The sequence below is a fragment of the Solanum dulcamara genome, chromosome 8 (genome assembly GCF_947179165.1).
Source record: "Solanum dulcamara chromosome 8, daSolDulc1.2, whole genome shotgun sequence".
Classification (NCBI taxonomy): Eukaryota; Viridiplantae; Streptophyta; class Magnoliopsida; order Solanales; family Solanaceae; genus Solanum; species Solanum dulcamara.
Genome location: NC_077244.1, coordinates 69,353,032 through 69,378,464, shown reverse-complemented (window position 1 = coordinate 69,378,464; position 25,433 = coordinate 69,353,032). Strand labels below are relative to the sequence as shown.

Below are 25,433 nucleotides of genomic sequence, written 5' to 3'. Positions count from 1 at the left end.
ATCTCGAATATGTGCGCGTCAAATTAGGTGCAATATATTTCAGTTACATTGTATCTACGTTTGATTCGTATGTATGTAGATACACTGCTTATTTTGTTCGCCTCTCTCATCTCTCGTACCTCTTTCTACGTATTTGTATTTTAGAATATATCTAAAATAAAAAAGTTACACTGATACATTTATTAATGTATCCGTGCATAGAGAGATAGAGAGTGAGAGTGAGAGAAAAGAAAGGAGAGAGCGAGAGAAAGGGGGAAATTTGAAGGAGTGATATATCTAAACTTGAAATTTGATATAAAATTATTAATTATTGAGATAAATATTAGTTATTTTAAATTATAGAGTGAATTAATATATATGATAGGAATATTTGTGTAATTAGATAGTTTTTCTAAAATTAAATATGAATTAAGCAAAACCCGAATTTGACCCGAAAATTTGCGGCGAAGACTGGATCAATTTCTGACCCTTCATTCTCAAAGTCGATGAGCTAGACGCCCCTCTTTCTCGCGCACACGAACAAAATCGTCTCGAACAGTGCAGTCATCGTGGACGCACGCTACGTTCTTCTGCCATCCACTACTCACCGGCACAATATCCTCTCTGTGAATCATGAGTAATATTTTCTATAAATCCTAATCTCGATTTGGATTTCATTGATGCTGATGTAAAAATGAGCTAAATCTTTTCACTTTTGCAGGTTTAGGGAAGAAGATCAGAATAGGATTTGACGGTATCAGCTTAACTCTCAGTATCGATTTTGAATTCATTAATCACTTGTTGTCCTGTCATTCCTGTGTGAAATTAGAATATTTTTTAAAAAAATTCAGGATTTGGAAGAATTAATCGGTTTATTACGAGAGGAGCTGGCCAGAGGAATGAATCGAAGCTTCCCAGTAGAAATGATGCACTGAAGGTATCAATATTTAGGATATTTTTATTGCATTGTGGGCAGAGTTAAATTGCAAGAGTGATTTGTTGTGTATTTTCTCTATTGATGAGCTATAAATCTCTCTATTTGTCTGATTTGAAGCTTTGGCTTATCTCATGCTATTTTGCTTAAAAATCAGATACATTTGATATCTTTTCTTTCCTATTTTATATGACAATGTTCAACTAGACACATAGTTTAAAAAATTGATTTGACTTTTACATTACATAAGTGATATCGGAGGAGAATATTGTCTGATAGTTGAAAAGTTAATTTGATCACTAAAACATATCATTAGAGTATAAAAATTGAATAGTTGAAAGTTGTGAAATCGAATATAAATGGAATGTTTTCTATTTTGTCGCATTGGAAAATGGAAAGAGTTCTATAAAAAAGTTGAAATGGAAGAATTACAAAAATTGCTTCAGCATAAAGCAGGTCCTGTAGAAGCATTGGAATTGGCTCCAATTCTTATTTGAAATTAGACAACTGTACCTAATTAATGCTACATTACAGTACAACATCTCCTTCGTTGTGATTGAAATGGTAAGTGCTTCTCAATTGACCAGAATTAAAAACGTTGTGCTAAAGATAGGACAAGGTGGTAAATATGTAGCTTATACCACCCATCATGCTTTACTCACCTTGTAATATGATGTGTTTTTTTCCAATTTAAGAGGATACTGAACAATCTAATTAGTTTGTGCAGAGAAGCTTTTCCTTCAATAATTTCTTTTAGCTATTTGGACCTGGTTCTGAAATAGAGTTGTTCACAAGTGTTCATATAAAACTTTGGACAGTAGTAAGTAATTTCCCAAGAAAGATTGTTCTAGAGTAGACTTGGCTTTGTTTTCCTTCGTTCCTTCTCTCTCTCTCTCTCTCTCTCTCTCTCTCTCTTTAGCATATGAATTCACCAGATGATCATGCTTCGTAATTCCAGGTCAAAATGAGCTAACTACTTTACCGAAGCCAGACAGTCGTATAATACGCTACTTTTCTTAGAACATAAAATTAATTGATTGGGATCATTTTTTCCATTGTACTACAAACAATTCGTTTTTCCTTTTGCAATCCAAAGAGTGAAAAACCTTCTAGTAGTTTATCAGTATATTTGAGGTGAGAATACTTCATCCCGGGATCAATTTTCACCAAATAGCCCTTGCTTCCATTTCACTAATGGTAAAATGCATTTCATGGGTTTTGCTGAACCTGTCACCAATGTCTTACAAGGTTTATGTAGTCAGCCTTTTCCACTGACAGCTTGTGCACTACTGCATTTCCAAGCTAGCATCAGTAAAACGATGACTGATTGCCTTGCTCACTTATAAGCTTCAATATGAAGCATCTGATCTGAAGCTTCTTGACTGCATTCAATTCCTGACATGAAACAAAAGAAACTTGATTTTTTTGTTTCATATTTATTCATATCTCTCAGTCATATACAACAACTACACCCCAATCCCAAGCAAGTTGGGGTCCCTTATATGAATTCCTAATTCTTCATCTAAGCACATGTTCATTTCATCATCATACTAAATAAATAAAGGGAAAAATGGTCAAATTTGCCCCTCTACTCTGCAAAAGGATCAATATTTTCTTATGTTATACTATACATACTGTTAACTTACAGAATCTACATACATTCTTACACATGCAAAACAAGAAGAAATTGTTGTATTGAACAATATTGATGCAGAGTAAAACTCAGTAGCTACATATCTCGTTGCCTATGAGGAGTATCACATTTTTGTTATAATCCACAGGATCCATACACCTTTCTATATATAGAGTGTTCACTGACCTGTTCCTCTAACAGACTCACGTTGCCCATGTGCCTCCTAACAACCTTCTAACCACCACTAACATACTAGCAACTTCTTTTAAGTGTGCTTAACTAACTTGAGTTTCAATACTCCCCTCAAGCTGGTGGTTGGAACACATCCAACACACCTAGCTTGGAGGGTAAAAATTCATGTTGATCTGTTCCAAGTCCCTTAGTCAATATATCAACCAGCTGCATAGTAGTGCACAAGTACTGAGGTTTTATGAATCCAGACTTCACTTTGTCTCTAATAAAATGACAGTCGATCTCAATATGTTTGGTTCTCTCATGAAAGATGGGATTGCTTGCAATCTGAATTGCTGCTTTGCTATCTGAAAAACGTTGGATGGGAACTCAGACAGTACATTCAACTCTTTTAACAATCCTGTAAGCCAAACCAATTCTGAAACAACTGTTGCCATGCTCCTGTATTCTGCTTCAGCAGAACTTCTGCTCACAGTTTTGTTGTTTTTTAGATTTCCAAGAGATCAAAGAATCCCCCAATTTGAGTACTTACCCAGTCACAGACCTCCTAGTGCTTGGGCATGAAAGCCCAGTCTGAGTCACAGTACCCAATCAACTCTGGAGTAGCTCCTCTTTTCAGAAAGACTCCAAGACCAGGAGATTTCTTGATATACCTCACAATTCTAAGGGCTGCATCCCAATGTGACATTTTTGGTTGTTGCATGAACTGACTTAAAACTTGAACTCCAGAGGAAATGTCTGGCCTTGTGATGGTCAGATAAATCAATTTCCCAATAAGTTTCTGATATGCTGTAATATCATCCAGCACTGGATTAGAAGTAATACATGTGCTGATCAAAGGCCAAGCTTGTGAACTTGTGATTGAATTCAACAGGAGTGCTGATTGATTTGGCACCACTAAGACCTGTATCTGAGATGAATTGAAGTGCATACTTCCTTTGATTTAGTAAGATTCCATTTTTGGACTGCATTACCTCTATGCCCAAGAAATATCTTAGCTTGCCCAGGTCTTTCATCTTAAAGTGATGATGTAAAGTAGACTTGATTTCTGCAATCACGGTGGAGCTGGTTCCAGTGATCAATAGATCATCAACATACACCAGAAGCACAATTATGTCATCCCCCTGCTTCTTGGTGAATAAAGAATGGTCATGTGCACTTTGACAATATCCTACTTGTAACAAAGCATCAGTGAACTTAATGTTCCATTGCCTTGATGCTTGTTTCAAACCATAGAGGGATTTTTGGAGCTTGCAGACTTGATTCTCCCCGACTGGTGAACCCAAGAGGTAAGTCCATATACACATCCTCATACAAATCACCTTGGAGAAAGGCATTGCTTACATCCATTTGGTACAACTCCCAGCCATGGGAAGCAGCTAAACTGATGACTGTCCTGACTGTCACCATTTTTGCAACCGGAGAGAAAGTCTCATGATAGTCCAAACCTTCCCTCTGAGTATAACCCTTTGCTACCAGCCTGGCTTGAAACCTGTCCACCTCACCATCAGCCTTATATTTAATCTTATATACCCATTTGGAGCCAATGGCCTTTTTTCCTGGTGGAAGATCCACAATAGACCATGTATTGCTGTCTTCCAAGGCTTTGATCTCCTCTTGCATTGCTGTAATCCACCTGTCATCTTGAGAAGCCTCTTGAAATGGTTGAGGTTCAAGCAAGGCTGAAAAAGACTGGACATATCCCTGATATCTACTGGACAGATGATCATATTGCACATGATCAGTAATAGAGTAAAAACTGGTCTTAGATGGTACAACATAGTCTTTGATCCAAATGGGAGGTTTGGATGTCCTTCCTGTCGTTCTGGGACCAGGTGGAACAACCAGGTCTATCTCTTGAGAAAGGGTTGGTGCTTCAGGTTCCAACATATCTTCAACAGGATCTGCAGGATCCAAATTGTCTTTAGTAGAGGCCAGAATCCCTAGCTCAGGAGTCCCTTCATGAGATGGTTCAGAATCCTCTGGGACGGGAATGGATTGGTCAGCAACATGAACCTTATCAGGTATGTTATCAACCAATGTACCTGCATCATGCACAAAAGGTGAGAGCAAAGGTAGATGATCACTCTGTGACTCATCTTCTTTAAAAGGAAATACTTGTTCTCTGAAAATCACATCCCGGCTGATGAATACAGTCTTTGCTTCTATATCATAGAGTCTATATCCACTCTGTGTAGATGAATATCCAATGAATACTGCCTTCTTAGCCCTGGCAGCAAACTTGTCTCCTTTTGGAAATCTGGTGGCAAAACATAGGCAACCAAACACCCTTAAGTGATCAAGATTGGGTGGTTGCTGAAACAATAGTTCTTAAGGTGACTTTCCACCTAGCACTGCAGTGGGCAATCTATTAATGAGATAAACAGCTGTCAACACACATGTACCCCAAAATCTACTTGGAATATGGGATTGTAATTTTATAGCTCTGCCTATCTCTAATATGTGTCTATGCTTTCTTTCCACAACACCATTCTGCTGAGGTATGTATGGACAACTACTCTGATGAATGATCCCATGATGAAGCAACAAGTCAGTCATACTAGCATTTGAGAATTCAGTACCATTATCTGATCTCAAGACTTTTATTTCAACACCACACTGATTACAGATCATAGAGATAAAATGCTTCAATACTAATACTACCTCCTTTTTTGATTGAATCAACATGATCCAGGTGAATCTAATGTAATTATCCACAATTTTCAAGAAATAATGTTTTCCATCATAGGTGGGGTGTCTATGGGGACCCCATGTATCCAGATGAACCAATTCAAAACAATTAGTAGTACTGGAAGTACTAACTGGAAGCTTCAACCTACATTGCTTAGCTAATGGACATATCATGCATTCTTGTTGAACATCATCATCAACTTTATGCTTTGATGTCACTATGTGCTTCATGATTCCTATAGAAGGATGTCCCAGCATTAGATGCCATAGCTTTTGGTCCTTTTTGTCTTTTATAACAGCTCCAAATGTTGGTGTTACATGAAGCTTCAAAATGTAAAGACCATCAAACTCCCTACCAATCCCAATCACCTTCCCACTGAAGAGAGCCTGCAATTCACATAAGTCAGGATAGAAGGACACCATACAACTTAAATCCTTGGTGAGCTTGGAAACTGACAACAAATTGAATTTAAAATTTGGCACATGTAACACATTCTTCAGGCAATATTTTCCTAAGATAATTGTATCTCCAGTGTGTTCAATTGGAATTCTATTTCCTGTAGGAATTTGGACCTTATTGTTCCTTGAATCATCTACTGATCTGGACACATTTAAGAGTTCTTCACAATATGTTGTGTGATGTGAAGCACCTGAATCTACAATCCATTCTACATCAGAACAAGCACTTCTCAAAGTATTCATACCTGCTGCTGCATTTGCCTTGCAACTACCTGTTGGAGTGGGACTCATCATTCCTAACACTTGTTCATACTGCTCTTTGGTAAAAAAACCTCCTGGAAAGTTTAATTGCTTTCCTGTGCTACCTTCAGTAGAGTTCAATTGCTTTCATGTACTACCTTCAACTTCATCTGTTGTATTGTTGGCTTGTGGTTTGAAATCTTCATTTTCTGCTTTCCTCTTACTTTTGAAATCTGTGGGGAAACCTACTATCCTATAACAGGTTTCCTTAGTGTGTCCTTTGTAACCACCGTGCTCACAAATAATTCCTGATCTCTTGCGTTGAGTGACCATGCGAATGATGACCAGATGACCGATTGTGTTGATACCTTCCTTGTCCTTGATTGTGCTGTTGATTGTTGAAGTTTCTTCCTGCCAGCATTATCAAGGGGTCATTTCCTGCATCTACAATTCCTAACTTCCTCTGACTTTCCTCTTGTATAGCCATCGAATGTGCCTGATTTACACTAGGAATATTTGCATTCAGGAGAATAGAGCTCCTTACTTGAGCAAAGCTCCCAGTCAAGCCAACCAGAAATTGCAATAATCGTTGTTGTTGTTTGATGAGCTAAGTGTAAGGCATAGATGTCTCGCAGTCACATGAAGGACTTGGTACCATCACATCGATCTCATCCCATAGGTCTCTCATTTTCGAGTAGTAGGTTGTGACTGAGTTTGTTCCTTGTGTTAACATACTGATCTCCTTCCATAGGTAGAAGATTCTAGTTAAGTTCGATTTATCAAACCTTTCCTTGAAATTTGCCCAGATCTTCTTTGAACTAGAAGCATAAACTATGCTTGTCAACAATTCCGGTGCAATAGCTGCACTAATCCACGATAGTACCACTGCATCACACCTCTCCCATTTATTTAGCATCGTTCCTTTGTATGAGCTCTTCGCGCAGGTGCCATCCACAAATCCAAGTTTGTTTTTGACTAGTAACGCGAGACGCATTGACCTGCTCCACACGTCATAATTCTCAGGGCCTGTGAGCTTCATCGATATTAAAGCAACTCCGGGAATGTCCGATGCTGGTAGGTGCAGCGGATGATTGTGATTTGTTTGAGGATCTACTTGAGGATCCTCAGTAGCTAGAGGATTCTGATTTTCCACCATTATCGAAGCTTGAGAAATCGAACAATGGCCTCTTTAGACTAGATGTATCTCACTGAATCTCGATCGCAACTAGAAGCTCTGATACCATGTTAATTTGCAGAATCTACATACATTCTTACACTTGCAAAACAAGAAGAAATTGTTGTATTAAACAATATTGATGCAGAGCAAAACTCAGTAGCTACATATCTCTCTGCCTAAGAGAAGTATCACATTTTTGTTATAATCCACAGGATCCATACACCATTCTATATATATAGAGCGTTCACTGACATGTTCCTCTAACAGACTCACATGGCCCATATACCTCCTAACAACCTTCTAACCACCACTAACAACTTCTTTTAAGTGTGCTTAACGAAATTGAATTGTAATAAAAACAATACCCATCCCTTACCTATATGGTTCAAAAATACCCCTTTCTCTGTTAGGGCTGTCCAAAGTGGACACCCAATTCCACGTGACACTAACATTTTCATGAGGTGGACCACGTGGCATGCCACCTCAACACTCCAACCCATTTTACCCTCCCTTCCACTTGAAGTAAGACAAAGCAAGGACATGGACAGACATTCACTAATTATCACCTCCCTTTCAATGACGAATATGCCTTCTTCAAAGACACATTTGTCGTCAACAAGGCACCCATTAGTAGGGGTGTGCATTGTTATGCCCTATTTTTAACCGAGGTTAGATAAAGCACAACATATTGACTCTAAAAGGATTGATTATTGTATAGAGTCGCCACCTAATTTATTAAGGAAAATAAGGAAAACCTATTTGATGCATGACCTGTATGATTCACGTTTCGATCTACGAAAAACCAGTTTAGATTCTAGGTAAGGGTTTACATTATTCCAAAGGGAAGGTGTTAGGCATCCTTTGAAATCCACAAAATGTAGTACCCGGCTAGACTTAATTTATCAATGAGGGAGGGATAATATTACTATTTTGCAAGTATAACACATATATATGTAAAAAATATTTATTAAAATTATATAAAACATATGTATAAAAAGAATATGAATCAAATAAATAATGTATGTTATTGTCAACTATATGTATAAAAATATGAGAAAATAATATAAATGTATAGAAAAAAAAACTCTTTTACCATATGAAAAGAAGAACACTATTAAATATTATTTTTTGTAAAATATCTCTGAATACAAATGCTTGACAAAATATTAGTAGAGAATAATTAAAATAATTTTTAAATATATGTATCTTTATATATACTATAAAAAATAGAATTCTATTATATGGTGGGTTCAGATGCGTAACTATAATAACTGTTACATCTCTATATTATTTTTTTTTGCAAATAAGGAGCAATGTCATGGTGATTCGTAAAAAAATCAATTCGATTGTTCAAAAATAGTTTAATTTAATGAGTCACCATAATTTTAGGATAATTAAAAAAACCAATTAATTATTTTAAAATGCCTGCAAAACCAATGGATTTATTCCGAAGAGAAGGTATTAGCATCCTTCAAAAATCCACAACTGTGAATCCCAACTGAACTCATTTTTTAAATTGAGGAGATAAAAAATATTGCACAAATATATAATGAAATATACATAAGAGTAAATTAAAGCAATAATATAAGGAACGGCCTAATATTTGTCTAACGTCAATAATATACACAATAATAAATTTAAAATATTATTCGAACTTAATTCGAATAGCTTCCTCGGAAAGCAGTTCTGAATACCTGTAAAAGACTTGATAAAGTGTTAGTGAGGGATAAATATTAATAATGATGATGATTATGATAATAATAATAATAATAATAATAACTAAAAATAGCATTCGTCTTATAAACATGGAAGGCCTTGGAAATCGACGGTAATTTCTTCATCGACCGTTTTAACTTGTAAAAATATAATACATAATGTAAACTTAAACTAAAATTTCCGTCTTTAAATAGGGAGGCCTCAAAAACCGACGGAGAGATCTTTTCATTGGCCATAATTTTATCCACCGTTGATATTCTAACCGACTTCATTCTAGTGAATGTTGAAGGTAGAATCTCTTCAGATTTGGACAACTTAATGAACTCATCGATCTTGACAATAGCTTTTGACATTTTATTATATAAAAAGGGACTCAAACAAAACCCTATTGCTCAAAAACTTTACAATACACTTATAAACAAACGAACCCGGGGGGGCAGTCTTATGGACTTCCCGCACCGCCTCATCTAATTGAGCGTAATACGCACAATTATTTAAGGACTTTGACACATCTGCTAGAGAAATTCGGAATTCCTCGAGATGCTCCTTGTCACTGATATGCTTAGCCCCCAATTTGGATATGATTTTCAAGGGGTCAACATATACTATAGCACCTCTGTCATGATGAATAACGTAACGGCCGCAGAAATAGCCATACGTTTTCTTGAACAGTTTAGCCTCAAAATTCCACATCAGATTTGCACAACTCTGTATATTGGGTAATTCACAACCCTTCGGTAAATAGACAAGACTATCATCGCCGCAAAATGCAGCCTTGATAACTTTCTCCATAGGTAACATTGAAGCCATACATGCTGCAATAATTACTGTATTACCAATAAAAGTTGTTACATCACCACTCTTCCTTTGGTACCATAAACAAGTTTTGATACCGGCTGTGTAATCCTTTAGAGTTGTTTTTCTATGACCTTGTTTCCACACTTCCGCCAGGAATTCATCTATTCCGAGCCTTTTCCAGATTTCGTACTCTACTGCACAATGGAACTCATTTTGGCTTTTGTCATATTTGCTCACATCAAGCTCCAACACTTCCATCGGCTGATGAGCATCAAGATCAGAGAAAAATTCTTCAATTTGCTCTGGAGTTTTCCTTGTAAAAAATAAATACCTCGAAGTATCAATTGCAGATAACATCTGACGCGTAAGCTCCGAAAAAATCGGACCAAACAGCGCGTTGATCTTCTTCGAATGGTATACTATCGTTTGCAACGAAGGATACTCGCTCTGGATTGACAAATCCAATTTTTGTTTCGGCTGGGCTTTGATGATATGTCTGTACTGATCTATGGCAGGTAAATCTACAAAATCGTAGTCCGCCAATTGACCAATAGTAGACTTCTCTTGTTTCTCCATCCAGCGAATGAGAGCTTGCCTATCTATAATATTTTTTCCCCCGGAGTCGCCTAAACTACAACCGGAGAGTTTATCTTTTAAAAAATAACTTTCAAAAAACCTATCAGCAACTACGGAAGCAGTATTTTCCATATCCACAGTACCAGAAAGCTCAGGACTGTTGAAATTCCTTTTTATCATAGCAACCAAATTTTCCAGCAATCCCTGAGACCTAGGTTTTTCTGCGGCGGTTCTAATGACAGGCGTCATCGGAACTTTAACATTATCCTTCGGTAAAGGGACAGATTTGGAGAAGTCCAAAACGCAATCTTTAACATTAAGAGAAATGTCTGAACAGTTCATAGTAACAGCATCGAAATCATTCAATACTGTACTATTACCTGGCAGACATTTATCATAGTAAAATTGCATATCTTGAGCATCTCCAGATTTGGGCGCTTGCACAAAAAGGTTTTCTGATAGATAAACACTGCTTACCTGTAATTGCTATGCACTCACACTATCTACCATATACACATCTAATAAGAAGTTACTCACACATTCTAAATCTCTGACTAATTTAACAAGAGGGTCTAAGACTACGGTGTAATACTTGAAACTACGAGTATGCCTTGTTAATCCAACTAGTACATGAGGACTTTCTCTTGAGATTATGTGGATCGGAGTAGGGGTTAACCTAACCAAACTCACTTCATCATAAGTTTCGCCCTGAATCTCATGCACCGTGTTCACATCTTGGTAACCTCTGCCGAGCAGTGTTAATTTGTCACTCTGAGTAAATGTTACCACTTTCCCTTTCAACGGTTTAGTAACTGGATTCATTACAGCAGCGCCATTGACAACCTCTAAACCCACAGATCTTTGAGTTTTTGAAGTCGTTGTTACAGCGCCGTCGTAACACTGATTCAAGAAATGAGTTACGTCAACCGGACACCTCAGTGTTGTCCTCCTCTTCTCAGTTTCATCAACAATCAATTTGCTGAAATGCTGTGGAAACGGGAAATTTTGCACACGATTGATATAAGGAATTTGTTGAGTGTCTCCGAACACAAAAGCCTCATTGCACAAGCTTAGTTTAACTAAAAAGTAAACACAGCCTGGATGGAGCATTAATCCTTCGTCAACAAATAACCTTTTGAATTGACACACCGGACCTTTACCTAGATTCATTAAAAATGAATCCACAGTCTTTACATTGTCATTGTTTGCCACTATTCTTCCACTCTGATTGGCTCTTTTCCTTATCATTGCTGCAGCTTCCTTCCCAGGTACTAAAACCAAATCCTCGGAAAAATTCACTCTTCTAAGGATTTCCTTCGTTTTCCCACAACCTGGAACACCATCTACTAGTGTAACCTTTGCAGAACTCACAGAAATAGGCATATCACCTATCGACTTTCTCAGAACTCTCAATTTCGCCATATCAGAATAAACCATCGACTCATTAGAAACCGCCACTTTAGACCAATCTGCATCGCAAATAGGGCTTTCGTTGTCGTATGACAGAAGTGCTAAGACGCACTTTCCGTCAAACTTCTGAACAACCCCCCACGAATGGTTTTTCAACGTCGGCTTAATCAACCATATTTTCTTGCGCGCGTCGAACACACCCACCTTTGATAAGCTATCTTGGAAACCAACGCTTGAATCTTTAACCAGCTTCTTCAAATTAGAGACTGTGGCCGATAGAGATGCTGCCAGACTGTCTACATAGTTTTGCATTTGTTGCACTTGTAGCGGTCCGGAGTAAACTATCGAAGCCATCTTGCTACTAATGACTGATTCAGCTGCGAGCATATGATACTCTTCAAGACTATTGATTTCCTCGTTCCTCACAAAGGTGTCGCATGATATCTCGCTTGCAATTCCATATAGAGGTAAACTTCCGCTTGTAACCATCGATCTGCTTGTCAAGTCGGTGTTATCAGTTTGGGACTCCAGAGTCAATACTTCATCCTTTTCTCCACTTCTCATAGCCTCAGCTACGTTGCCTTCAGTCGGTTCTTTGAAAGGTAAGGTCACACCGCTCTCATTTGAAAGAACTGCTACTACGATCTTTGCAGCTATATCAGGATTGACATTATTAATGGCACACATCCTAGAAAACTTTTCAAGATCGAAATCTTTAGAATTCTCTAGGACTGACAATTCAGACAAGGCGGAGTAATAACTCTCCGCTTCGGACAGATCCTTTGAAATATCAATCGTTGGCATTTCAACAGATGCTTTGTACTCTGCCACGAATCTATCGTGGAAAGTGACATACATATCCGGCACCTTAATCTCCAGCTTCTCAGCAGATCCGCTAATCATTTTCCTTTTTAAGAGGCTTTCCTTCAGACTGGGAAACATGTTACCACATCCTCTTTTTATCTCTTCCCATACGTGCTCGTGCACGCTTTTAGCACTCAATGTGAACTTGGACACTAACAGTTCGTCCTTAAGCATTGAAAGTTTGGTAATAAGGAAAAAGGTCATTGCCATACTTTGCAACAAGGCTTTATCCACGTCCCATTCAGACCTAGCTGTAACTCCATTAATGATTACCCTCGACCTGATAGATTCGACAAAGGATAACACATTATTGTAAGTCAGAGCTTTAGCCTGATATGTTCTGATGTGATTTAGCACTGTGTATACAAAATCTTTGCTGACTATTACCTCCTTCCTCGTCCTCTTCTGAGTCTCTAACGAGACATCAAAAAGCGGTACTATTACCATATCTTTCATCTTTGGGAACCAGTAGTTGACACTAGAACTGTCTTCTAGCACTATCTTCTCAGAATTGAGCATTGCCAAAGTTTTCTTGTAGTGCCATTAATAATGTCAATCCTGATATAGCTGCAAAGATCGTAGTAGCAGTTCTTTCAAATGAGAGCGGTGTGACCTTACCTTTCAAAGAACCGACTGAAGGCAACGTAGCTGAGGCTATGAGAAGTGGAGAAAAGGATGAAGTATTGACTCTGGAGTCCCAAACTGATAACACCGACTTGACAAGCAGATCGATGGTTACAAGCGGAAGTTTACCTCTATATGGAATTGCAAGCGAGATATCATGCGACACCTTTGTGAGGAACGAGGAAATCAATAGTCTTGAAGAGTATCATATGCTCGCAGCTGAATCAGTCATTAGTAGCAAGATGGCTTCGATAGTTTACTCCGGACCGCTACAAGTGCAACAAATGCAAAACTATGTAGACAGTCTGGCAGCATCTCTATCGGCCACAGTCTCTAATTTGAAGAAGCTGGTTAAAGATTCAAGCGTTGGTTTCCAAGATAGCTTATCAAAGGTGGGTGTGTTCGACGCGCGCAAGAAAATATGGTTGATTAAGCCGACGTTGAAAAACCATTCGTGGGGGGTTGTTCAGAAGTTTGACGGAAAGTGCGTCTTAGCACTTCTGTCATACGACAACGAAAGCCCTATTTGCGATGCAGATTGGTCTAAAGTGGCGGTTTCTAATGAGTCGATGGTTTATTCTGATATGGCGAAATTGAGAGTTCTGAGAAAGTCGATAGGTGATATGCCTATTTCTGTGAGTTCTGCAAAGGTTACACTAGTAGATGGTGTTCCAGGTTGTGGGAAAACGAAGGAAATCCTTAGAAGAGTGAATTTTTCCGAGGATTTGGTTTTAGTACCTGGGAAGGAAGCTGCAGCAATGATAAGGAAAAGAGCCAATCAGAGTGGAAGAATAGTGGCAAACAATGACAATGTAAAGACTGTGGATTCATTTTTAATGAATCTAGGTAAAGGTCCGGTGTGTCAATTCAAAAGGTTATTTGTTGACGAAGGATTAATGCTCCATCCAGGCTGTGTTTACTTTTTAGTTAAACTAAGCTTGTGCAATGAGGCTTTTGTGTTCGGAGACACTCAACAAATTCCTTATATCAATCGTGTGCAAAATTTCCCGTTTCCACAGCATTTCAGCAAATTGATTGTTGATGAAACTGAGAAGAGGAGGACAACACTGAGGTGTCCGGTTGACGTAACTCATTTCTTGAATCAGTGTTACGACGGCGCTGTAACAACGACTTCAAAAACTCAAAGATCTGTGGGTTTAGAGGTTGTCAATGGCGCTGCTGTAATGAATCCAGTTACTAAACCGTTGAAAGGGAAAGTGGTAACATTTACTCAGAGTGACAAATTAACACTGCTCGGCAGAGGTTACCAAGATGTGAACACGGTGCATGAGATTCAGGGCGAAACTTATGATGAAGTGAGTTTGGTTAGGTTAACCCCTACTCCGATCCACATAATCTCAAGAGAAAGTCCTCATGTACTAGTTGGATTAACAAGGCATACTCGTAGTTTCAAGTATTACACCGTAGTCTTAGACCCTCTTGTTAAATTAGTCAGAGATTTAGAATGTGTGAGTAACTTCTTATTAGATGTGTATATGGTAGATAGTGTGAGTGCATAGCAATTACAGGTAAGCAGTGTTTATCTATCAGAAAACCTTTTTGTGCAAGCGCCCAAATCTGGAGATGCTCAAGATATGCAATTTTACTATGATAAATGTCTGCCAGGTAATAGTACAGTATTGAATGATTTCGATGCTGTTACTATGAACTGTTCAGACATTTCTCTTAATGTTAAAGATTGCGTTTTGGACTTCTCCAAATCTGTCCCTTTACCGAAGGATAATGTTAAAGTTCCGATGACGCCTGTCATTAGAACCGCCGCAGAAAAACCTAGGTCTCAGGGATTGCTGGAAAATTTGGTTGCTATGATAAAAAGGAATTTCAACAGTCCTGAGCTTTCTGGTACTGTGGATATGGAAAATACTGCTTCCGTAGTTGCTGATAGGTTTTTTGAAAGTTATTTTTTAAAAGATAAACTCTCCGGTTGTAGTTTAGGCGACTCCGGGGGAAAAAATATTATAGATAGGCAAGCTCTCATTCGCTGGATGGAGAAACAAGAGAAGTCTACTATTGGTCAATTGGCGGACTACGATTTTGTAGATTTACCTGCCATAGATCAGTACAGACATATCATCAAAGCCCAGCCGAAACAAAAATTGGATTTGTCAATCCAGAGCGAGTATCCTTCGTTGCAAACGATAGTATACCATTCGAAGAAGATCAACGCGCTGTTTGGTCCGATTTTTTCGGAGCTTACGCGTCAGATGTTATCTGCAATTGATACTTCGAGGTATTTATTTTTTACAAGGAAAACTCCAGAGCAAATTGAAGAATTTTTCTCTGATCTTGATGCTCATCAGCCGATGGAAGTGTTGGAGCTTGATGTGAGCAAATATGACAAAAGCCAAAATGAGTTCCATTGTGCAGTAGAGTACGAAATCTGGAAAAGGCTCGGAATAGATGAATTCCTGGCGGAAGTGTGGAAACAAGGTCATAGAAAAACAACTCTAAAGGATTACACAGCCGGTATCAAAACTTGTTTATGGTACCAAAGGAAGAGTGGTGATGTAACAACTTTTATTGGTAATACAGTAATTATTGCAGCATGTATGGCTTCAATGTTACCTATGGAGAAAGTTATCAAGGCTGCATTTTGCGGCGATGATAGTCTTGTCTATTTACCGAAGGGTTGTGAATTACCCAATATACAGAGTTGTGCAAATCTGATGTGGAATTTTGAGGCTAAACTGTTCAAGAAAACGTATGGCTATTTCTGCGGCCGTTACGTTATTCATCATGACAGAGGTGCTATAGTATATGTTGACCCCTTGAAAATCATATCCAAATTGGGGGCTAAGCATATCAGTGACAAGGAGCATCTCGAGGAATTCCGAATTTCTCTAGCAGATGTGTCAAAGTCCTTAAATAATTGTGCGTATTACGCTCAATTAGATGAGGCGGTGCGGGAAGTCCATAAGACTGCCCCCCCGGGTTCGTTTGTTTATAAGTGTATTGTAAAGTTTTTGAGCAATAGGGTTTTGTTTGAGTCCCTTTTTATATAATAAAATGTCAAAAGCTATTGTCAAGATCGATGAGTTCATTAAGTTGTCCAAATCTGAAGAGATTCTACCTTCAACATTCACTAGAATGAAGTCGGTTAGAATATCAACGGTGGATAAAATTATGGCCAATGAAAAGATCTCTCCGTCGGTTTTTGAGGCCTCCCTATTTAAAGACGGAAATTTTAGTTTAAGTTTACATTATGTATTATATTTTTACAAGTTAAAACGGTCGATGAAGAAATTACCGTCGATTTCCAAGGCCTTCCATGTTTATAAGACGAATGCTATTTTTAGTTATTATTATTATTATTATTATTATCATAATCATCATCATTATTAATATTTATCCCTCACTAACACTTTATCAAGTCTTTTACAGGTATTCAGAACTGCTTTCCGAGGAAGCTATTCGAATTAAGTTCGAATAATATTTTAAATTTATTATTGTGTATATTATTGACGTTAGACAAATATTAGGCCGTTCCTTATATTATTGCTTTAATTTACTCTTATGTATATTTCATTATATATTTGTGCAATATTTTTTATCTCCTCAATTTAAAAAATGAGTTCAGTTGGGATTCACAGTTGTGGATTTTTGAAGGATGCTAATACCTTCTCTTCGGAATAAATCCATTGGTTTTGCAGGCATTTTAAAATAATTAATTGGTTTTTTTAATTATCCTAAAATTATGGTGACTCATTAAATTAAACTATTTTTGAACAATCGAATTGATTTTTTTACGAATCACCATGACATTGCTCCTTATTTGCAAAAAAAAATAATATAGAGATGTAACAGTTATTATAGTTACGCATCTGAACCCACCATATAATAGAATTCTATTTTTTATAGTATATATAAAGATACATATATTTAAAAATTATTTTAATTATTCTCTACTAATATTTTGTCAAGCATTTGTATTCAGAGATATTTTACAAAAAATAATATTTAATAGTGTTCTTCTTTTCATATGGTAAAAGAGTTTTTTTTTTTATACATTTATATTATTTTCTCATATTTTTATACATATAGTTGACAATAACATACATTATTTATTTGATTCATATTCTTTTTATACATATGTTTTATATAATTTTAATAAATATTTTTTACATATATATGTGTTATACTTGCAAAATAGTAATATTATCCCTCCCTCATTGATAAATTAAGTCTAGCCGGGTACTACATTTTGTGGATTTCAAAGGATGCCTAACACCTTCCCTTTGGAATAATGTAAACCCTTACCTAGAATCTAAACTGGTTTTTCGTAGATCGAAACGTGAATCATACAGGTCATGCATCAAATAGGTTTTCCTTATTTTCCTTAATAAATTAGGTGGCGACTCTATACAATAATCAATCCTTTTAGAGTCAATATGTTGTGCTTTATCTAACCTCGGTTAAAAATAGGGCATAACAGTTTGGCGACTCTGCTGGGGATGGAGGAGGTGCGGCGGTTCTTTTTCTTCTCCTTTGGAGAAGATGACCCAAAAATCTAAAATGAAAAGGAAAAATTAGTTTAGGTTTAGGATTTGGGTAATAATAATAAAAAATGATAGAATTAATTATGGCCATGGATCAAAAATGTAATGTACGGTTGAGATTAAAATTGAGTATAAAAATAGACTATATTAAAATTGATTAGGACATAATTATAAATAGTTGTAAAAATGTCATCTAATTAATTGTCAAATACATGTTGAATAAGTAAAATTTTAAATTTATCAAGTATTAATATTATATATAAAATAAATATGCATGTACATATAATATAAATATATGCGTATATATACATATATACATATAAACGCCCATATATAATACATACCAAAAATAGATGTGTAATATTTATATATATACATACATATATAAACAAGTAGAAATATATAATAAACTTAAGTAATAACCCCTTTTATATACATACGCATACAAAATATATTAAAATAGATATGCAATACGTATATACCAATGTGAATAAGTAAAATTATAAAAAGGACTCGGTTAAGTGACATATATATATATATATACGTGATGCAACATATGTATATAATGCATACTAAAATAGATGTATGACATATATATTAATTAAAATACATAATAAACTTAATTAAGTAACAACTTTATATGGATGTGCATATAAGTCGTATTAAAATAGGTATGCAATATGCACAAATTAATATGAATAAGTAAATTGGTAAAATATACTTAGTTAAGTAATATATTACAAAGAAAACACACCCACGCATATAATATATACTAAATAATGTGAAAAAATATTTGAATGTACAAAGCTTGTTATTTTCACAAACGATAAGAAATGATGTTAATAATATTATAAGCTATGAAAATTCAAAATATATGATTTTTTTTTGGGTACAGACTAAAAAAATTAACTTTATAAATATATATATAATACAAGAACATAATTTTTTAAAAATGCCTATCTATTAAGATAGTGATTCAAAAAATAATTATAGGTCGGTCAAAATTGGGTGTCAACATGCATCAGTTGATTTTGTTCGATTTTATGTATTATCAGTTCGGTATTATCGGTTTTCGATTTTTAAATACACTAAACCAATAACCAACCTAATAAGATATTTTTTATCGGCTCTCGATTTAACAATTTTTGGTCCTTAATGATTCGATTTTCGATTTAACCAATAAGAAATTGCTCATAAAATAATTATATGACTTCAACAATTTGGTGTGACAAGATAATAATGTAACGTTATAGAATGCTCATAAAATAGAAATAGTTGTAACTAATATGAAAAGAACTATACTAGTGCAACACAAGCAAAAAAACTAGGATAATAACGTGAATTGAAGGCTAAAGGGCAAAAATAGTAACTAATAAAGTACTGATATTAATATTTAATTGATGTAGGGGTAAAGTTGTAAATTAATATAGCACCATCAAGAGAATTTGGAAGATGATACCTGCAGCTATTTTTTGGAGTATCTGGAACGAAAGTAATAGAAGATGCTTTGATGGAATATCAACTACCTACCAATCTTTAAAAGCTAATTGCCTTATGTTTTTGTATAGTTGGGTTTATTTATCCCTTCTAGATTCCTTTGATTCATTTCTGAACTTTGTCAGCTCCCTAACTCTTAACTAACAATGTAAATGAGAGCTGACCTTTTACTACTTTGCTTTTGTAACTATTATGCATCTACTTGATGCCTGCAATAAAACTAATTACTTCATCAAAAAAATATATTGTATTAATGGGTTATCGGTTTATCCAGTAACCCAATATTAAAAAATGAATATCGAACCAATAACCTGATAATTTTTTTTATAAAACCATTAAAAATCTGTTAACTCAATAACGCAGTAACAATAACCCAATAGCATTTTTTTCGGTTCGGTTTATTGGCTGATTCGGTGTTCACACTCCTACCCACTAGAGGCCTCTTTGAATGTTTTGTGATTATGAAATTTGGGAAGTTCCCATTCGGACTTGATAGTATAATGAAGGGTAAAATTGAGCCTTTTTGCATAGTAGAGGGGAAAATTTGACCCTTTTCCCAAAAATAAAAGTGAAAAATAAGTTAATAATAATAATAATAAAGGGCAGCCCAGTGCACTAAAGCTCCCGCTATGTGCAGGGTTCGGGGAAGGGCCCGACCACAAAGGTCTATTGTACGCAGTCTTACCTTGCATTTCTACATATTATTAATAATAATATGTAGTAATAATGACAACAAGAAGTCTAAAATACCTATTTTCACTAGCAGATATCAACTATATGAATCTTTTTCTTCCATTATGTCCTATCTTTAGCTAAGTTTGCATTGATACCAAAGATTTGTAGGTCTTTTAAGGCAACTTCTTTCCCTTTTACACCTTTACTCTCCGTAGCTTCTCACCTAAAACCAGTGCATCTGTAGGACATGTCCAAACCACCTCAAGAGACTTTCTCATATTTTATCCTCTATGTGTGCTACTTGCACCTTTTGGCGAATGTGATCGTTTTTAATTTGATCTTATCTTGTATAACCATAGAATTGCTGTCATATACTTGAATTTGCTTTTGACTGTGCCAATGTATACTCTATGCCTTAGATCACAACATTTCCCTGAGCAGAGGGTCTATAGGAAACAACCTCTCTACCGTTGAGGTGGGGTAATGTCTGCGTACACTCTATCCTCCTCAAACCCCCACTTTGTGGAACTACACTGGGTATGTTGTTGTTGCCTTAGATTGCAACAATAGTATCTTTTAGGTGAGCAATTGCTCATCTACAAGGATATCAATTCCATGCATTCTTTGAAGTTGGTTGTGCTCATTGTGGCAAATGGAGGAAAAGGAAGGCTTATTTATGATATTATCACCACCAAAGAGATGAAACTCTTCCTTCTAGCTCACTAGATGGATACAATATTTCAAAGTAGCTAGCTTTATGTTCATTTGATTTTCCTTTCCTAGAAGAATTCGTTGTTTATGTTGCAACAGGCAGCTATAGTGGTGTTCTGGTAATTCATTAACATTTGTATTGGATGCCTTGTAAAAGCACATGGAATAATTTTCAGCTGAGCAAACTATTTCTATTATTTATTCTGAAGCCTGGCCTGGATGGACTTGGATCTGCTGGCTCGAAGTCTTTCAGAGCACTTGCAGTCATTGGTGCTGGAGTGTCTGGGCTCCTTAGTTTTGCAACAATTGCTTATTCTGATGAGGCAGAGCATGGACTAGAGTGTCCCAGCTATCCCTGGCCACACGAAGGCATCCTCAGTTCTTATGACCATGCTTCGTAAGTACTTATGTGCTGCTGTGGTTGTTAAAGTTTCTTAGTATATATTCTCTTTTTATTGGTAAAGATCTGGTTCAATAAATTTTGTCTTAGTTATTATATATCATAAGAAAATATATGTCCACAGACAAAAGTAATTTCAGCATGTGTTCTTACAGTATTTTCCCATGTATCATGATGGGTATAGGTGTAGTTGGTGTTCATACTGGGTAGCCTTATTTTTCAAGTCTCTTACCATCTAGAGAATGGATATCAAGTTTTGCTTTTCAAAAGCTATTTTTTACACTAAAGTTTCAAAGAAGATGTAAAAGGCAATTAACTTGTGTGCCTCCATTTTTAATACAGGATCCGTCGAGGTCACCAGGTTTACCAGCAAGTTTGCGCCTCTTGCCACTCAATGTCTCTAATTTCATATCGTGATCTTGTTGGTGTTGCATACACTGAGGAAGAGACCAAGGCCATGGCAGCAGAAATTGAGGTGGTTGATGGGCCTAATGACGAAGGTGAGATGTTTACACGCCCTGGGAAGCTGAGTGATCGTTTCCCTCAGCCTTATGCTAATGAAGCAGCTGCAAGGTTTGCTAATGGAGGAGCCTATCCTCCTGATCTAAGTCTAATTACTAAGGTACTGATTGTCTTCTAAAGTTTGACGAAGATTTGATCTGCATTGCCTGATTTGTTTCACTTTACAGGCTCGTCATAATGGTCAAAACTATGTTTTTGCTCTTCTAACTGGCTACCGCGACCCTCCTGCTGGTGTCTCGGTAATTCCTCTGTCTCAAGCTACTTTGCTTTGTGACTGCTTTTCTTTTGTTTCGACTAGAGGAACTAGTTGATAAAAATAGTTATATATGATAAAAAGATAGCGTGCATCTGAAGATGTTGCTAGGAGGTATTGGTACTGGCATATTCTAATTTAGAGTCTATTTGGATTGACTTATTTTAGGGCTTTTTAAGCCAAAATAGCTTTTAAGCAGTTTTGTGGTGTTTGGGTAAAATTAAAAAAATGCTTATATGCACCTGATTTTAAGCCAAAATAACAAAAAGGCTTAAGTCAATATGGAGCCCTTTAAAGTTGTCCGTATATTTTACGTAGACACTTCAACAAACCCTTTTTCCTATTAGACACTCCAATCTTAAAAACTAAAAACCTATCAAACATTGTTCTGACACCTAGTCAAAAGAGGAAGTACGTGTAATACACATGCAAATGACATGGCAAGATAACAAATCAAATGAAGACATGTGGCATTTTAATTTAAAATAATTATAAAAATAAATTTTGAATATAAAAAAGTCTAAATTTAAAAAGAAATGAATTTCAAATAAAACAAAAAAGAAAAAATCCACTTACCCCACCCCACTGTAGCTCACCCCAAACTTCTCCCTTTCTTCTCTTTCCCCTAAAAGCCACCTCTTGTCCACCATTGTTATTCTTCATTTAGAAAAATGGAGGTTTTACCATATATTAAGTATGATTCACTATTTCTGTTTCTCTTTATGTCTTCTTTCTTATTCCCATTTCAAATTGATAGTGTTTTTTTTTTCTTTCTAAAATCACTTCCTTCTCTTATTTTGATGGGGGCTGATTTTCCTTTTAGTTTTTCTTAAGAAACTATTGTTTTAACAAATAAATAATTTTTTTTGTCATTTATTAATGCCAAATGTCAATAAAGCAAGCAAAAACAAGTGTACTTATTCTGGAAAAAAAAACGAAAAATATCATTTGGGATATCTTCATGCGCCCATAGAAAGTGAAGAACACAGTTTTTGCCACATCATCTGTTTGTGTTTAATAGGTACACATTTTGAATATTTTAGGTGTTCAATAGGTACTAGTCCTAGTTGAGGTGTCTAAGTGAATTATGCGGACAACTTTAAGGGGCAGCCGATGACTTAAGCCTAACAAAAATAAGCCATAAGTTATGGCTTTTGGCTTTTAAGTCATAAGCCAAAAGTCAATCCAAACAGACTCTTAGTTGGTTGACCCTGCTGTGACTGGGAAAAGCCTTTCTTTATTCAAGAGTACGAGGAGGGAGAAGAATAAACATAACCTGTCTTTTGATACCAATTTGTCAATAATTCTTCATTTCAGTAGAACTCATTTTGCTGCTCAATTCTCATTATAGATTCGAGAAGGACTTCACTATAATCCTTACTTCCCTGGTGGAGCTATAGCAATGCCCAAAATGCTTAATGATGGTGCCGTTGAGTATGAGGATGGTGTCCCTGCGACGGAGGCACAGGTTATATATCTTTAATTTCCCCCCCTTACATCTGCTATATGTTTTGAACCGTCTCCGCGGAAGTTATAATGCTTACGTTGACAGATGGGAAAAGATGTTGTCTCATTCTTGTCATGGGCTGCTGAACCAGAGATGGAAGAGAGAAAGCTGGTAAGTTGCAACAACTTCACCTTCATTTCCTGCATCTACATCAATCCGTGTTTTGTTTATTAGATTGTGGGCACCTTCTTTTTTAATTAAAGTTCTTCCAAAAGTTTCTATATATGCTTGTATGCTTGCTGAAGCCTGAAAGAATTAAACTTGCTGAGGGTATCCACGTTACACCAAGTTTAGTGTTCTGCTATCACATTCTGAGTAGCTGATTTGTGTGCATATTGGATGTCAGTCGATCACCCCATATGTTGTGCCATAATATATTCCCGACTCTGACATTTTAATTTCTACAGATGGGTTTTAAATGGATATTTGTTTTATCTCTCGCACTTCTCCAAGCAGCTTACTACCGTCGTTTGAGATGGTCTGTCCTCAAATCCCGGAAGTTGGTCCTTGATGTTGTCAACTGATCTCGAGGATTTCGAGATGTACATTCTAAGCATGCAAGGGCTTAGGGAATAATATTACTATCATTTTGTCCGATGATTAGAGTTTGCAGCGTTCTACAACATAGTAGAGTGCAATTAGAACTGTCTCTCTGCAGGTATTCTTTTTGAGGGGTAAATAAAGAGTAAATAACTACTCAACTATTTATGGCACTCTTATCTTTCATTTGAGAACTTTATGTTGGGAACCTGACGTGGGAATGTCAACTGTATGTTCTCCTCTTTTTTTTGTTGAAGTATGAAAAAGTCCCACGTCGGTGGTTAATGCGACGGGTGTTCTCCTTATAATACTCGACTATTATGGCACTCGTTATCTTCCATTTGAGAACTTTATGTTGGAACCTGACGTGAGAATGTCAGCTATACGTTCTTCTCTTCTCTTTATTGGTTGAAGTATGATTAAACTTCCATGTCGGTCGTTAACTAAATACTAATTTTTAACGGGTTAATATAACTTTTAGCGGCGACTAGTATAACTTTTAGCGGCGACTAGTATAACTTTTAGCGGCGACTAAAGTTGCCGCTAATACTAACATTTAGCGGGGTATTACCGGCGACTTGTATATCTTTCCGTGGCGACTATGGTTGCCGGTAACAATAACTTTTTGGCATATTTTTAGCGGCAACTTATATATCCTTTAGTGGCGACTAATGTTGACTAGATTGCTCACTATTTGTGGCTACTTGTATTCTTTTTAGTAGCGACTATACTTGCCGCTAAAGATAAATTTTAGAATAACTATTCGTGGAAACTTATATATCTCTAGTGGCGACTTTTATTCCTTTTAGTGGCGATCATTGTTGCCGCTAATGACAAATTTTAGCACAACTATTAGGGGCAACTTATAATATCTTTTAGTTGCGACCAATGTTGACGCGAATACTAACTTTTGGCATAATTATTAGTAGCGACCATTGTTGCCGCCGCTAATGATAACCTTAGAATAACTATTAGTGGCCACTTGTATATCTTTTAGTGGCGATTATTGTTGCTGCTAAGACAAACTTTTACAATAACCATTAGTGGCGCTTGTATGCCTTTTCCTAGCGACCATTGTTGCCGCTAATGATAACTTTTTAGCCTTAACTTAGTGGCGACTTATATACCTTTTCGTGGCGACTGTTGTTCCTTTTTTTGTAGCGACTATTGTTGCCGCTAATGATAACTTTTAGCACCTTAGAGAAACTCCATACCCTTCTTTCGGATCTCAAATCGAGGAGTAATTATTAGGGGTGATTATCTAAAACATGGGTGATTATCTAAGAAATTTACTCCAATGTATAACACTTGGGTACGATTGACCATAACATGAAGCTGATTTATTGTGTGTAATTGGTGTTTTTTAAAATTTAATTTATAAAATTTGAAATCTATCTAATCATTCTTATAAATTTAAATAAAAACTTAAGCTAATATTTTTAAAGAACTAATAATCAATTTGGTTCGGCATGATTTGATCAATTAAGTCTATTTTTAAAAAATCACCAATATCCCTAA

General features: G+C 36.3%; 1 protein-coding gene across 1 annotated transcript; it reads left to right on the top strand.

The window, feature by feature from the left end:
* Positions 1-434: 434 nt before the first annotated feature.
* Positions 435-24,158, top strand: LOC129899343 (cytochrome c1-1, heme protein, mitochondrial). Its single transcript, XM_055974279.1, has 9 exons — positions 435-616; positions 701-733; positions 831-916; positions 20,903-21,090; positions 21,436-21,715; positions 21,783-21,854; positions 23,220-23,336; positions 23,421-23,486; positions 23,783-24,158. The coding sequence occupies exons 1-9, from the start codon at positions 613-615 to the stop codon at positions 23,897-23,899; spliced, it is 963 nt and encodes a 320-aa protein (XP_055830254.1). The 5' UTR covers positions 435-612; the 3' UTR covers positions 23,900-24,158.
* The last annotated feature ends 1,275 nt before the right edge of the window (positions 24,159-25,433 follow it).

Coding starts and splice junctions, on each gene's coding strand:
- LOC129899343 (XM_055974279.1), top strand. Junction 21,091..21,435: donor AGTTCTTATGACCATGCTTC/GTAAGTACTTAT, acceptor TTTTTAATACAG/GATCCGTCGAGGTCACCAGG. Junction 21,855..23,219: donor ACCCTCCTGCTGGTGTCTCG/GTAATTCCTCTG, acceptor TTCTCATTATAG/ATTCGAGAAGGACTTCACTA.